The following is a 16,019-nucleotide window of genomic DNA, read 5'->3' as shown; positions in this document are numbered from 1 at the left end:
AAATATGTTTTATTCTGTCTAATCTTTGTGGATGGTTAAAATTATTCAATAGAATTTCAATGTTAACTTAAGTAGAAATAGAGAACGATTTGTTCCAGTTCAGTTTTGGTCCGAAGCTCTAATTATTACCTCCTATAGGCGAAACAAAAATTTTAGTTATTGTTTTTTTAGTATGGTAAAATAAAGTATCTATGTATGTTACAGTGAAATTATATTTTCACTAGTGAAAATATAATTTCACTAACTAGGCTAGTTAATATGCAAAAGATTAGGTTAGATTTGGGTCTGAACAGCAAATGGAGGTTTAGCAACTGTCAAATTAAATATTAATGACAGTTTAGAGTAGCATATAATTTCATTAGTGCATATCAGTTAAACTATATTTTAGCTAGAAAACAATTTGTAATAACTTATTGAAAAATGACATACACATACTATTACATTATAAGGGTTAAAATGCTTTATTATTAATATTTCATCCAATTGCCCCCATTATCAATAATCAATTGACATCTCTAAAGCATACTTTCAACTAATTTGACGGCGTATTCTTGAGGAAAAGATCTCCAGATTGATCAAATTCGACGACATAATTGGTTAATATTCTAAATCATTTCCGGTGGGATTTGTATCCGGTGGCTGTGAGGTACACAGACGACTTCGATGTTTCGGGTCATTGTCCTTTTGGAGAAACCAATTTTTCCTTCTTCTTTCAAACCATCTATGGACAGATGGTAATAAAGCATTTTCATAGGCTTTACGATTTTGGTGGCATCTAGATGGATAGGTGCAAACTACGAAATTTATGTTTTGAGAAGCAACCCCAAAAATGCACCTTTACTGAGTGTTTAATAGTCCGCTAGAGGAGTCTATTGCCGGGGCTAGACCAAGTTCTATTAACGGTACTACATGCCCGAAAAGAAGCTTCGTCAGAAAAAAATTACGTTGTCCTAATCGTGATCCAAATTCTCTTAGATACATGTCATTCTTTATTCGACATGTTTTTCAGACAGTAAAGGTATCTTTACTGTATCACATATTTCATATTATGAGCATGCAAACGTCTCCTTATAGTGTCACATGATAAGTATAGGTCTTTCTTCTCTAATACTGCTTGTCCACTTGGCAGTGATAGTCGAGTATTGTTCGCAAACACTCGCAGAATCAGTTTGTCCTCACTTTTTATTGTTTTCTTCGTGGAGCCACGTTCCGGCAGGTCGTCTACGTTTTTGAGATCCGAATACCGTTTTATCCACTTATTTACGAATGTCTAAGACTTGTTCATGTAGTCGTATACTTAGCAGCTGCTTCTCAGGACATTTTCGGTCCTTTTGGATGCATACAGAGAAATACTGATAATCTATCGTTTCGACATTAACTTTGAATGACAACTGAGATTTCCTGTGAAATGCATCTTGGGCAAAGGGTTACTACTATCTACTCCTATTGTTTTTTTTTGTCTTATTACTATGAAAATATAACTTTGCTGGTAATACACACTCACTGTAACATATATATAATACAACTTCCAAATGTAATTTTCCAGAGTTGGCCTGCTAGCCTTTTTGAGTTGTACAACCTTTTTCAGACATTGTCGATATAGAAAAATCAGCATTTTTATTTAATTTTTTTGTTTAAAGCTTATACTTAGTTATTTATACTATATATTATATCATACAAATAAAAGACTTGAAAGCAAACGCAAACTTTTATATTATTCTTTGGTAAATTCATACAATTAACAACAAAAAAATACTATTACATTATCTTAATTTGAGACGCAATGAGATTTTATTTAAAAAATACTTGTTACATTTATACTATTATAACACAATTACCGCAGAAGAAACATTATTAACTTTAAAGCTAGGTAGAAAAAATGGCAATATATTTAAATATTTAAAGAAAAATATATGCATACATATATTTTAAGTTATTGAAAAAAAATCATTTTTATTATGCTGTAAAAATGTTTTTGCCACAAAGATGAAAATTTAAATTTAAAAAACAACATTTTATACAGAAAATTGAATTTCCTTTGACAAGGCAAAATAAAGCATAATTGTTCTGGTTTTTATATTATGTACTTTTCACAACTTGTACCATATGAAAGTTTTGATAGCTAATTTAAGCTAAAAAATAAAATATAAAAATGGATTTTTAGAGGTTCGCTAAAATCTCGGGATTCATCGCGATTTTCACTTAATTTTTCCTTATATCTCAGCTGTGATTTTTTAGTCATGATCACGAATTATTCGTAACTGAATAATTCGTTAGTTACGAATAATTCGTGATCACGGCCGGAAAATGGCAGCTGAAATATAGGGAAAAATTAAGTGAAAATCGCAATGAATTTATTTAAAATCCCGAGATTTAAAATATGTTCTATTAAGCATTTATAGAATTGAATATTCTAACCATCTTGGAATTTAGAACATCTTATCTGAGCCATTGTATGCGAAAAGTAGTGTAAATTTTTTGAGCTCTTAATAGTTCATCAAAACTGGAATAGATTTAAAAAAATGTAAAAGCTTGGATATGTATACATTGAAGAATTTTCCAGTACATGTAAAGCTTATTTCATAAAGATTTAAAAAATATTTAAAAATCAGCCATGTGCAATGCAATACTGTGTTTGATATGTTACTTTTGTGACGAAAATCTTGAGGTGATATAGTTAATATTTAAGTGTTAAGATTCGGCATTGCATGCAGATAATATAATACTTTTAGGAATGTTTTCACAATAGTCTTAAAAACCGCGGCATTAGTAACTAAACGATAAAATAGTCGATTCAGTACAGGCTTGTCTTTTTCATTATTCGTAAAAATTCATCTTGATTTATTTCGCCGTCGCCGTCTCGGTCCGCTTCGTCGATCATCTCTTGCAATTCTTCGTCAGCTAAATTTTCTCCCAGTTCCTTGGCAACGCGTTTTAAGTTTTTAAACGATATTTTACCTGAAATCGTAAGAAACACATACAATTAATTGTCTCGTTAAATTTAAAAAAACATTGTTATAAATGTCGGATCGAACCTGTTTCGTCATCGTCGAAAAGCTTGAATGCTTTCATTATTTCTTCTTTGGTGTCCTTCTCGGCCATTTTTATAGTCATCATCGATTGGAAATCGTCCAAGGAGACTTTACCCGTCCCGTCTTTGTCGATGTCTGCGATCATTCTCTTTATCTCCTCTTTCTTGGGCTCGAATCCGAGCGCTCGTATGGCGACTTTTAACTCTTTCGTGTCGATGGAACCGCTGCTCTCCGGATCGAACAGGTCGAAAGCTTTCTTGATGTCCGTTTTCTGCTCTTCGTTCAATTCGAATTTGGGACCCCCGGATTTTTTTCTGGCACCTGCTGCGGGCAACGCGGGCGGCGCTACCGGTTTGTTGGACGTCGCGTTCAAAGCCTAAGCGAGACGAACATTTTTTGTACAAAAAAGAGACTTTACAAAAACATGTTTTATAGTTGAATCGATGGAACTAACCATTTTTTCGAGTGTCAATCTAATAAAGCAGTCGAACGATACAACCCGGAGCACTACAGGGCCTCCATATTTAAACAAATCTTTGACAACCGCTTTTTTAATCAATCACGAACGAAAGACAGCGCTTTGCGACCATGTATAAAAAAATATATGTACGTACCTACTACATATTTGTAATCGATAAAAACATTTCATTTGTTAAAGAGTGTTGAATAAAAATCAATCAATAATATATCATGTTTAAAAAAGTTTTCGGTTCAATTTTCAGCGTAGACAGTAAATAAATGTAAAAAATGCACTATTAATTAGGAGTTTATTTGATTTTTGCAGCCAGAATGTTACGTTAAAAAATATATTATTAAAAAAAACAATCAAATCAGTTAAAAACAATTTTTTATTTATGCAGAAACGGTTTACAAATTAACCAAGTTGTGGCAGAATTTTATCTTTCTTTGGGACGTTTAGCTTTAGAGAAATGAACAATCTAAGTAGTACTGTTTGAAAATGAAGCTGGAAAAAAATAAATTGTGAGACATACAATAGTAAAAATAGTCTTTAATTATTTTAGGTTTTAGCAATGGTTATGTTTCGCTTGTTGTATGCATATGAAATGGTAATATTTAGTTTTTGGATTACAATGATATTTAGATTGGAAATGGAATTTTATTGTAATTTTTCACCGAAGGGCATTGTTACTATGGGACACATAGAAATGGACTTATAAATAAACATTCTGAGAACTGCATTCGAATGAGAGTGACTGGTTTATTTAAAAGTGAATATGAATTTTCATGTCAAGTTACCATTTAAAGTTATGATTTTGTATTCACTAACAATTTTGAGATATTTTTTTTGTTATAATTATAAATAATACATTATATTTGTATTTTAATTGCAAATTCACTTTTATTACATAATAAATGCACTAGCTTATACGTGGTTGGAATTCCTTCCAGGAGTTATAAAAAATAGATATATAAATAAATAAAAATAAAGCCTATCTAATGCCTACTACTTTGAGAATTGGGGGGTATTTAAGAAAAAAGTGTGATGATAAATAAAGTATTTGTTGTGTGGAAGGCTAATAGTAGAGGTTTGATAACAAGGAAAATTTTGATTAAGTAGATTATTTGAAATATTGCTTCCAAGGTGTTTTGAAGTGACGATTTTTTATCATAGATTATAAAAAATAATGTAGGACAATATTATTTTAATCGATCTGTCGGCGGTCGCGACGGTAATGGCCGGATAAGTTAGTTTCGTGACCAAAACGCGGCAGAGGTTCTCCGTTGGCGTTCGTCTCTCGCCGGCGGTGAGCTATGGCGCAGCCCGAAGAAAAGGTGGACGTCGGCGGCGAACCAGAAGAGAACTCGGTGAGCGTGAATCTGGAGCGGATAGTCAAAAACGCATGCCGCCTACTCCCCGAGGGATCTCGTGTCGCTCTGTCGATCTGTCGATCTGTCGAAACGGCCGTTGGCGGCTTTTCGTCTTTGAAAGGGGGCGGAGTCTCGAGGGGGCCGCGAATACTAGTAGGGAAGAACGGGGACGATTCGACGGTTGAAATTTTTCTCGTTGAAATGTCAACCGCATTGCTAGTGCTACGTCGATTTGTATTTAAACTGTATCGTTAGTTTTTTTTTAATTGAAAAATTATTCGATTGCTTACGGATTTAAGCTATTTTTTAAATTTTTTTTCAATCCTCAAAAGTTGCAATATTCAGTGTAAATTGCAAAAAACGATAAATCGATATCAGCGCCGCGCTGCAGTGGCGACAATTGGAAACACATTAAGATTTTCAATTTTCAACCACAAATTATAATATATGAAGCAATGTCGCTTCCCTCGGTTCATTTCATAATTCCATATCAACTCAGCATTGCATCGCTTTCAACGTTCTCTTCACCCCAATTTTATAATGAAAAATAATTACAAAACAAGCCAAGTTTTTATATTTATGGCCAGTCCGAGAGTTTACTTCCCCTCGAGGGTTTGGGATTTAACCTCAAGAGGGGTCACACTGCTATGCATTAATCGATTCATCAAGCACTCACCTTATGTGACCATCTGGGGGTGCATGACAGCTATAAAACGACTTTAATCCAACCCTTGAAGAACAATTGTAGTTTTTACTAAATTAATCCTCTATAGATTACACAATTCAAAGAGCATAGCCCTGAAAAACCTGAACCCATCTGAAAATTTATGGCCAATCATAAAACAACAATTAAGAAAAAACATTTAGCTGAGCTTAAAAAACATATCACAGAAGTGTGGAAAGAGGAGATCCATCTTAAAATAATTGAAAATCTCTATTTATTGATGCCATCATTTTTTTAATATGTTATAAAAGTGTTTTATTTACAAGCTTCTAATTTTTAAATGGCTTCCATATTGCTTTCTATGAATAGCAGCAAAAAAAAGGGTCTTGCGCACCACGAAAAAAATGCATCTTTCCCAGAATTGACGCAATTATACATTCCTAATTTTACAATACCCATATTTTTTTAACAGTATTAACGGAAAAACATAGTTAACAATTATAATTATCTATTCAAAATATATATTCAAAAACGTGTAAAAAATGCATCAAAGTTGTAAAATAATAAATAAACGTCCGTATGATAAAATGAAATTCAAATTAATAATATAACTATTGATGCAACTATCAAATGTTTTTTGTTACTGCTAAAAATATACACAAGGTCTAAAACATTATAGTATTATTATTCTCGCAATAATTTTGAAAAACGTTGCTTTTCATTTATCCTACCTGTAAGACAATTTCCTTTTTTGTATCTGCTAGTATCAAAAATATAATTTTTATAACTTCATAAAAACTAACGATATAGATAAAATCTGCTTGTTAAATATCTTTGTGGCACAAAAATTACACAGTGCAAATTTTACTACTGAATCCATAATACCTGCAGCAACGTAATACCTCTTCTAGTCGATTGAATATTGCGACTGAAAGACGGTTAAATTCATTTTGATTGATGTTGTAAATGGTTTTACATTAACACTTTTCCGATTAACAATTATGGTCATTTCGTGTAAAGCCCCATCTTCAAATTGTTTAATCGGTGACGCTTTGTCGAGTTTGTAGACGTATTTCAAATTTCATGTAACTATTGTAGTCTTTGTATAAATGTAAAAAAAATCGTATAACTGTACAAAAAGATGGATGACCATATTTTTTTTTATATTTCAGCAGCTAATCTTCCGTTTGAGAGAAGCAAAGGTAACGTTAGGCTTTTTTGTTAGCCCAAAATTACTTCAAAAATCCCACCAAACGGCAAATCAGACTGGATGGTTTGGAAGAGAATGTTTTCAACGGACCAGGAATGTTTTATTTATTATTTCATATAAACTTGGAAAATTTATAGTTAGTTATTTGTAAAATACGTGCAAATTAAATGCCAATTGGACACTTTCCATTCATTTTTATGATAAGAGTGTCTAACTGATCGGTAAAATGGTGATTGAGATAATCAATGTATATTGTACATATTGTCGGTTTGCTGCAAGAAGACACTAATTACAAAATAGGTTGTACGAGTATATTGATAAAAAAACTTATTTGCATTCTTTATAACTTTATTTATAGAACAAACATTTTGTTAGTTCTTAGCTTCTTGCACAAAATCAGTAATATGTATATATGGTTTTTACCCAAGAGTTCAGGGAATTTGATCATTTAATAAATATCTTCAATTCCTACTTATCTTCTCATTCAAAGCAGTAAACGATGTATCTAGTCAATCGTATAATAAGTACGTTATTTCAGCCGGAATTTCATCTTATGACGACTGCTGCTTATTTTTTAAGGCACGATTCATCACCGATTATATTTAAAAAGTTTGATCTTTGATCTGCAGACAGATTTACATTATATTATTTATGGCCATCAGCCGTCTTGTCGCAAACTTTCTAGTGTTCAGAACGTTCATCTTCATCAACAGATGTTCGACTGCTCTTTTATGGCAATCGATTGATATGACGAGTGCCCTATCATTTTGAATCTATTTATTTTGAATCTATTTATTTTGGACGGTTATATGTAGAGATTGACTCATTTTTTAATTTATAAAATTTTGCAATGAGCAAGGTCAAGTGATTATGGTGGATGCTTTGCTCCCTTTTTTTGAAGGACTATTTTTTGAAGGATGGTGTCTAATTTTGATTCAAGATGATCAATTATAACCTTTAGCTTTTAAGGACTATTCCATCCTAAGTTGATAAAGCAATAAAAAATAATTTTAATCGCATCTTAATTGTACACACTGAATAAATAACAAAAATAAGTGCCTCTTATATAATATAATACAATGAATTATTTTTAGATACATCAAAACTAATGGAATGACCTATCATAATAATCATTGAACAACTTTCGCGCATTCTATTTAAATTCCCTGAACTTTTCGGTAGCACCTCTAACATATGTAGATTATAATAATGAAATGAGTAATAAAACATTCTTATAGAAAAATTCTTGTTAAAATAAACCGTTATAATTGTGTTTGAGTTGATGGTTGATCTGCAGCAGTAGTTTAAGTTACAAATACTTTTTTTAAATTAAAATTAAACATTTCAGTCATTATGTGTGTAACAGTAATTGTCTTATGTGTGTTACTTTCATCATTATATATTAAAGACTTCACATAAACATGTAAGAATTTATATTAAAATCAATCCCAACTTTGCCGAAAAGTTTTCATCAACATTGTATTAAATTAAATTAAAGTTCTTTTTGCTGTCACTGATTTACGTAGATTTGCCGTGCTAAGATTTTTATTTTAAGATATTGGGGTGAGGTTAAAAACTTGTTTCCGGTAACTCATGTCTGAATTTTTATTATTTCAGAATGCATCCTCAAGTGATAATTCATCTCGTGGAAAGGAGGGAGATTTTGAAAGCAAAATCGAAACAGATCGCTCAAAACGGTTTGAGTTTTTGCTCAAACAAACTGAAATATTTTCTCATTTTATGACAGCGCCGAAAGGAACGACTGCCAGTCCCGTCAAGACTAAAGCGGGGCGTCCCAAAAAACCCAAAGAGGAGGAGAAAATCGATCCCACAGAGTAGGTCGATTATATTATTCTCGCGTTTAATTATATCGATGCATTTGCTAGATTGTTTTCGTGTCGTTTTCAAGTCACCGCCACCGAAAGACTGAGCAAGAGGAAGATGAAGAACTTTTGGCGGAGACCAACACGAAAGTGAAGAACATATTTAGATTTGAATCTTCTCCGCCGTACATTAAGGGCGGCGAGATGAGGGACTATCAGGTCAGGGGTCTCAACTGGATGATATCGCTCTACGAGAACGGAATCAACGGCATTTTGGCCGACGAGATGGGTTTGGGTAAGACGTTGCAGACCATCGCTCTTTTGGGATACATGAAACACTTCAGGTTTGTCTCGATTCGATCGTCGACTACTCAATATGTGATTAGAGACTCAATAATTTTACTGCAGGAATATTCCGGGACCTCACATTGTCACCGTGCCTAAGTCGACCTTGGCCAATTGGATGAACGAATTCAAGAAGTGGTGTCCTTCCCTCAAGGCCGTGTGCTTGATCGGAGATCAAGAGACGAGAGTATTATTTCGATTCATTTTTGTGCATTCAAATAGGGGGCGATTTATTTAATTCGGCATTGTTGCAGAGCGCGTTCATCCGAGACGTTCTGATGCCCGGAGACTGGGACGTTTGTGTGACGTCATACGAGATGGTCATCAGGGAAAAGTCAGTCTTTAAAAAGTTCACCTGGCGATACATGGTCATAGACGAGGCGCACAGAATCAAGAATGAAAAATCAAAGCTGTCGGAGTTTTTGCGCGAGTTCAAGACAACCAACAGGCTTTTGCTGACCGGTACCCCGTTGCAGAACAACTTGCACGAGCTATGGGCTCTCTTGAACTTTTTGCTTCCGGACGTTTTCAACAGTGCGGACGTGAGTATATTTTATATAATATGTCGTAATAAAACATGTGTAAAACTATTGTTTTTTTGGCAGGATTTTGACTCTTGGTTCAATACGAATCAGTTCCTCGGAGATAACTCGCTGGTTGAACGTCTGCATGCAGTGTTGAGACCTTTCTTGCTCAGACGTCTCAAGTCTGAAGTGGAGAAGAGATTGAAACCAAAAAAAGAGGTCAAGGTATACATAGGTCTGAGTAAGATGCAACGTGACTGGTACACCAAAGTCTTGATGAAAGATATTGATGTAGGTATGTTATCGCTTATTGTTTATTTTCTATTCAGATCTGGTGTTCTATTTCTTAGTCAACGTAGATAAAAACTGAATTTTCTGTTTAGGAACCAATAACAGATTGCAAAATTTCAAAATTACAGTAAGATAAATAATAAACTGTTTGATTTTTATTTTCAGTTAACGGTGCCGGAAAGATTGAAAAGATGAGGCTCCAAAACATTCTTATGCAATTGCGAAAGTGTTGTAATCATCCGTACCTGTTTGACGGAGCCGAGCCCGGTCCCCCTTACACAACTGACGAGCATCTGCTGTATAACTGCGGTAAAATGACCCTTTTGGAGAAGCTGTTGCCCAAGCTCAGAGAGCAGGGTTCGAGAGTGCTGATTTTCTCGCAGATGACCAGGGTGCTGGACATATTGGAAGACTACTGCCACTGGCGTCAGTTTAAGGTATGCAACTTCAAATTTTACAGATTTATGTAGGTTGGAATTACCTCAAATTTTGTATGGGTGCCTAGTCCCCCCTATAACGTAGTATTCCTATAACGAAAAAATCGATTCTGAATATAAATAGGTTTCAAACCAGGTCTTTTCAGTTTCTCAGTAGTAAGTGAGCCTTAATAAAACATATAATACATATAGCCACAACTAAAATCAGCCAAAACATACAAACGAATACCCCATTTGGTTGGCTTAGTTGGGTTATGTCATGAAACGGCTTTTCTTCTAAAATAGGCATTTTATCATTTTACAAAGAAACATATTTTCATTTTCATGTTTACAAATTGTAATTAGTTATATTAAATTTGATTAAAAAATAAAACGTTGGTGGTTATAATTTAAGGAAATAATAATATAATACTACTGGCGAGATAATGAATATAATTTGTATAAATATGAAACATCTATTTTGGGTAAAATATTTAAATGGGGACTAGAATGTAAATAGGTGAAAGATATACATCTCTGCGATACCTGATATTGTTTGATTCATCTGGCATACCATTGTAAAAAATGCCCAAAAGCTACTTTCTGTGTCACAAAAATAATTTTAGGAAACATCTTAAAATACACAGACACACCTAAAATGGTGTCAAAATCGGACTGCCCCAGTTTTTACATATGTAGTGTGGGCCGATTTTTCTGCCCTTGCCGGCATTAAAAGGGTTAAGGAATGGGTATTTCTGTTATCAATAAGAAGACCTACGTATAATGTGTTCCTGGTTTTTTCGCCCAAAACTCATACTCGCGTCAATACTTTTGTTGTCCCAAAACTTGGCAAGCGGGCAGAGCATAAATAAATAAAACCCTTCTTTGCATCTGTGCAATCATAATACAATATAAGGCATTGTGTTTCGTACATTTTAGAATATTAGTGTTATTAGATTAACTAATAAGAAAAACAGTGTTAATATAGTTTGTATCTGAAACTAAAAAAATTATGTTCTTCCAGTATTGCAGATTAGATGGACAGACCCCGCATGAGGATAGAAACAGGCAGATAGAAGAGTACAATGCGGAGGATAGTGAAAAGTTTATCTTTATGTTGTCGACGAGAGCTGGAGGTCTGGGTATTAATTTGACATCCGCTGATGTAGTAATTATCTACGATTCCGATTGGAATCCGCAGATGGACTTGCAGGCTATGGACAGGGCTCACAGGATCGGACAGAAAAAACAGGTAATAATGTCGATTACTTTTTCGCTCACTGTACATTTTATTTATGTATCATGTTTGCGTCGAAGGTGAGAGTGTTCCGTTTCATCACGGAGAATACGGTGGAAGAGAAGATTGTGGAGCGAGCGGAGGTGAAGCTGCGCCTCGACAAACTGGTCATTCAGTCTGGCCGCCTTGTGGATCAAAAAGCCCAGCTGAACAAAGACGAGATGCTCAACATGATCAGGCACGGAGCTAATCATGTGTTTTCTTCCAAAGAGTCTGAACTCACCGAAGAGGATATTGATGTTATTTTAGAACAGGGAGAACGAAAGGTATTTTATAAAAAAACTATATAAAACTACGGCATAATTCATGGTGGTAATGCTTTTTTTTTTTAGACTAATGAACTTAAACAGAAACTTGACGATCTCGGTGAATCGTCTCTTAGGGAATTCACTATGGATGTGGTCAACGCGACTGATTCTGTTTATCAGTTCGAAGGTATAATTTGAGAAATAGTTTGTTAAACTTAAATTATTCTACATAAGTTATTGTTCAGGCGAGGATTATCGCGAGAAGCAGAAAATCATGGGAGTTGGAAATTGGATCGAGCCGCCCAAGCGTGAAAGAAAAGCAAATTATGCAGTCGACGCTTATTTTAGAGAAGCTCTCAGGGTCTCCGAGCCGAAAGCTCCTAAGGTATTAACCGCGATGCGTTATCGCTTTGGTTGGTTGCTAAATTTTTATTCGTACAGGCTCCGCGTCCGCCCAAGCAGCCCATAGTTCAAGATTTTCAATTTTTCCCACCGCGTCTCTTCGAGCTTCTGGATCAAGAGATATACTATTTTAGAAAGTCTTTAGGCTACAAAGTCCCTAGGAATCCGGAGCTTGGTCCTGAGGCAGCTAAGATCCAACGGGAAGAACAGCGTAAGATTGACGACGCTGAACCGTTGACCGATAAGGAAGTGCAAGAGAAGGAGCAGTTGTTAACGCAAGGTATGTATGGTACGGTTCGCTTCTTTATTCTCGTAGTTAGAAAGTTATTGGACTGGTGCATAAATGGTGCTTAAGTATATTAGATAAGGATCTAATCAATCTAAAGTTTTACGTACAGTTTGTTTCTAAAGTGAATTATAACAAAACATTAAAACATAATTTAAAGATTAGTTTCTATGTGGCCACCATCAATGCCTCTACACAGTACAAACAATCATCTGCTTTGCGAAATACAATCGAGTTCACAAACAGCTTTGTCAGTAGGCTGTTTACTTTCTTATTCTTCATGCTTTTTATTTTGCATATTACTATAAAAATCCATTCTTGCACATTTATCGTCATTGATAGGAAACTAAAATTAGGCTGAACATTTTATGAAACATGTTTAATCTCAAAATAAAGATAGTGAATTTAGAGTACTAGTAAGAAATTAATATAAATATAAGAAACTAACATGTGTCAAAGTAACCCAGTGTTTATTTTTCTGCTTATTAATCATTGTAAATGTATTTTTTTGTGTAAGAAATAAATCAGTACATCAGTGTTTATTATGGTATAATTGAAAACATTATTCTATGGAATGCATAATCTGGAGTTTCTGTATCTATTCAGTTAAAATATTTGGGCACCGACACTCATTTTTGTTCAAGATTTTTATGCGAGTGCTTTGGAAATCTAGATGCACCCTTAATGGACATCTGCTCTGATATTCAATATTGTTTGCTGTCAATTACTTCTGATACCCTTCTAGTGAGTCTTTCACGACTAATTTCATCACATCGATTATGGAGATGGATGGAGATGTTTTCCAATACATATACATTTTTTGCCACAGATGTGATGGGCAACTTTCTTGATAATAAGAATAAAATCGTAAATGTTTTATCGAATCTGGGTTGTCATTCGTGCGAAAAATGACAATGAAAGTTGTTCTGTTGGTATATTTATTTTGGAAATGTACTCCTTCCCTAAGAAATCCATTCGAGTGGATTCCAAAATTAAGTTTTTGGTAGACCCTTGCACATGAACATGATTCCTACCCCTGCTGCTGAAACGCAACTTTATACCATTTTATTTAACCATGATACATAATGGCAACAAATTTAAATCAACTTTAAGTCAGAATAGAAATCAAATGGTTAGAATAAAAATAGTATACGGTCGGAATAAAAATTTAGGATGTATGTGTGAATTAAAAAAAATATGAATAACATGAGGCAATAACATATTTATTTTAGAAATATTTTTGTACAGTTTATGTGCGAGCGAGTGAGCGTTAATCAGAATAGTGAACACCCCATGAATAACTCAACGAGTCTATTTAATTAAATGTAGGACGCAAAGGTATTTAGAGTGACGAATGAAGCAGGAATAACGACAGCTGCGGCGCAGAGCATGCTTGGGTGACTGTATTGTAAACCCAATCAAACAAGTTAGCTCAAAAACACATTGAAATGCCCACGTATTATTATGCTGACCATCTTTCAACATAAAACTGACATTTAGGTTGAAATACAAATCATATAAATACTGACCAATGAACGTGTTAAAAAAAATGATTCTGACCATTTAATATAAATTCTGACCATTAAAATTTAAATTCTAACTATTTAATATGAATTCTGACCATCTAATATTTATTCTGACCTTTTAATATAAATTCTGATTTGAAAAATACGATCCTTACAAATTAATAAATAAATATGTAATTATATTTAAGTGTGTTAGTTAAAATTTCTTTCAAAGTTGGATTTTTCCAATCTTCATGTGTCCAGTCTCGGTGTTTGCTGAGGCCATTCATCTTTTTCTTCTGAAAATCACAGCATATATAGGTTTTGTAACCACAAAGTCTCATTTCCTTGACCTTCTGCTTACTGTTTGTGATGAAATGGATGGTTAGCGTCATAGTTTGTATTGTATCAGAATACCAGTTGTTTGTAACTATATTGTAATTGCAATATTTTAATGGGTGCCTCACTTTTTGGACTATATAACTGAAGAACTGGAATATTCTCTTGCATGTAGCCATCAGCCATTCTTGGAAGTATAGCTCATTTATTATAAATTCATTGGTTACCTTTTGTAAGCATACTTTTCCAGAGCTACATTTAAAATGTATTCTTAATTTATCTCTAAAGCTTTTTATAGTCCATGTATTTAGTAATATATCAAGGAAACACGATTTAGTTAAAAACATTTTGTTTTTTGCAGTATTTCTATTACTTGTAAGCTTTGCTAATTTATTTTAAGAATCAACCAAACTATGGTTCAATGTTATATTTATAGATGAACATTTTAATATACAAAAAAGTAACAGTTATGCAGCAAACTAATAATCAATACAAAGTATTGAGTTGATTGGATTTGAAATTAAAAAAAATAATTTCTCGTTCACAGGCTTTACTAATTGGACAAAGAGGGACTTTAACCAGTTCATCAAAGCTAATGAGAAATATGGTAGGGATGATATTGAAAATATTGCTAAAGAAGTTGAGGGAAAGACGCCCGAGGAGGTAACTAATATTTTTTATAAATATTCATACTTTAATTGACCGTTAATTAAAATTTTTTTTTTCTTAGGTTATGGAGTATTCAGCTGTGTTTTGGGAGCGCTGTCATGAATTGCAAGACATTGATCGCATCATGAGTCAGATCGAAAGAGGTGAAGCGAAAATACAAAGACGCGCTTCGATTAAGAAGGCCCTCGATGCAAAGATGGCACGCTATAGAGCGCCGTTCCATCAACTTAGAATCTCTTACGGAACGAACAAGGGGAAGAATTATATTGAAGAAGAGGACAGGTAAATTAAATAAAACATTTTAATAAACGCAATTATGTATATAAATTACTATTTAAATTTTCAGGTTCCTTGTGTGTATGCTTCACAAATTGGGTTTCGATAAGGAGAATGTATACGAAGAGTTGAGGGCTGCCGTTCATTACGCTCCGCAGTTCCGTTTCGATTGGTTCTTGAAGTCTCGCACGGCGGTGGAGTTGCAGCGGAGGTGCAATACTCTGATTACCTTGATTGAACGAGAGAATCAAGAGCTGGAAGAAAAAGAAAGGGCCGAGAAGAAAAAGAAGACTCCAGGTGGGGCAGCCGGTTCGGTCGGAGCCAATAATAAGGGAGGCGTTGGAGGCAAGCGAAAGGGTGATGGAATAAACGATCTTCAGGGCAAAACGAAGAAGAAGAAGAAGTGATGTGATATTCTTATAGATGATAAGAGCACAAAAATGACTCAATTGAACAATCGGTTTATGGCTCCGTGGTATTATGAATAAGCATTCAATTGCCATTACTTAATGATTGACTTAGATTAACAAGTTTCTTCATAAAGGTCTGATTGATTTTTTGTGTTAAGTATGAACGATTATCGAATGACGATGAACGTATGTTTTTTGTTTAATGTAACTGAGTGTATTTTGAAATAATTTATTTTTAATTCAACGATCCGAAAGATGGGTATTGTAATACACCTTTCCACTCGTCAGTGATCGAGAGCCCGAAGAATGGCAGTGATTATTTATTCCTCGTGAAATAGATTTCTTGTTTAAGTACGTATACATGACTTCTTAGATACAGTTTCCATTTTATCAGTATTTTATGATGTTATTTAGACAAATTACATGAATAAATAAACAATTTCATTACTTAA

At 34.0% G+C, this 16,019-nt stretch overlaps 2 protein-coding genes across 7 annotated transcripts; one reads left to right on the top strand and one right to left on the bottom strand.

Moving 5' to 3' along the window:
* Positions 1 to 1,696: 1,696 nt before the first annotated feature.
* On the bottom strand, positions 1,697 to 3,606 carry LOC148233565 (uncharacterized). Its single transcript, XM_088190090.1, has 3 exons — positions 3,487 to 3,606; positions 3,036 to 3,408; positions 1,697 to 2,958 (listed from the first exon to the last, which is right to left on the bottom strand). Exons 1-3 carry the CDS (start codon positions 3,487 to 3,489, stop codon positions 2,795 to 2,797), a joined length of 540 nt encoding a protein of 179 aa, XP_088046216.1. The 5' UTR covers positions 3,490 to 3,606; the 3' UTR covers positions 1,697 to 2,794.
* A 1,147-nt stretch (positions 3,607 to 4,753) lies between these two features.
* On the top strand, positions 4,754 to 16,019 carry Iswi (nucleosome-remodeling ATPase imitation SWI). 6 transcript variants are annotated; one of them, XM_088190374.1, is made up of 16 exons: positions 4,754 to 4,859; positions 6,702 to 6,728; positions 8,354 to 8,571; positions 8,646 to 8,903; positions 8,968 to 9,091; positions 9,159 to 9,446; positions 9,510 to 9,723; positions 9,885 to 10,156; positions 11,160 to 11,387; positions 11,453 to 11,698; positions 11,765 to 11,867; positions 11,926 to 12,065; positions 12,122 to 12,362; positions 14,760 to 14,875; positions 14,943 to 15,163; positions 15,228 to 16,019. In XM_088190374.1, exons 1-16 carry the CDS (start codon positions 4,806 to 4,808, stop codon positions 15,562 to 15,564), a joined length of 3,087 nt encoding a protein of 1,028 aa, XP_088046500.1. In that variant the 5' UTR covers positions 4,754 to 4,805; the 3' UTR covers positions 15,565 to 16,019. The 6 variants fall into 6 exon arrangements, with proteins under 6 accessions (XP_088046500.1, XP_088046498.1, XP_088046499.1 ...); XM_088190372.1 differs by having other exon boundaries at positions 12,122 to 12,371; XM_088190373.1 differs by having other exon boundaries at positions 6,699 to 6,728.

This window comes from Plectrocnemia conspersa, unplaced genomic scaffold (genome assembly GCF_051122295.1).
Source record: "Plectrocnemia conspersa isolate PC_06_02 unplaced genomic scaffold, ASM5112229v1 ptg000008l, whole genome shotgun sequence".
Lineage (NCBI taxonomy): Eukaryota > Metazoa > Arthropoda > Insecta > Trichoptera > Polycentropodidae > Plectrocnemia > Plectrocnemia conspersa.
Note: the sequence above shows the minus strand (reverse complement) of the source record. Positions and strands in the feature narration are given on the sequence as shown.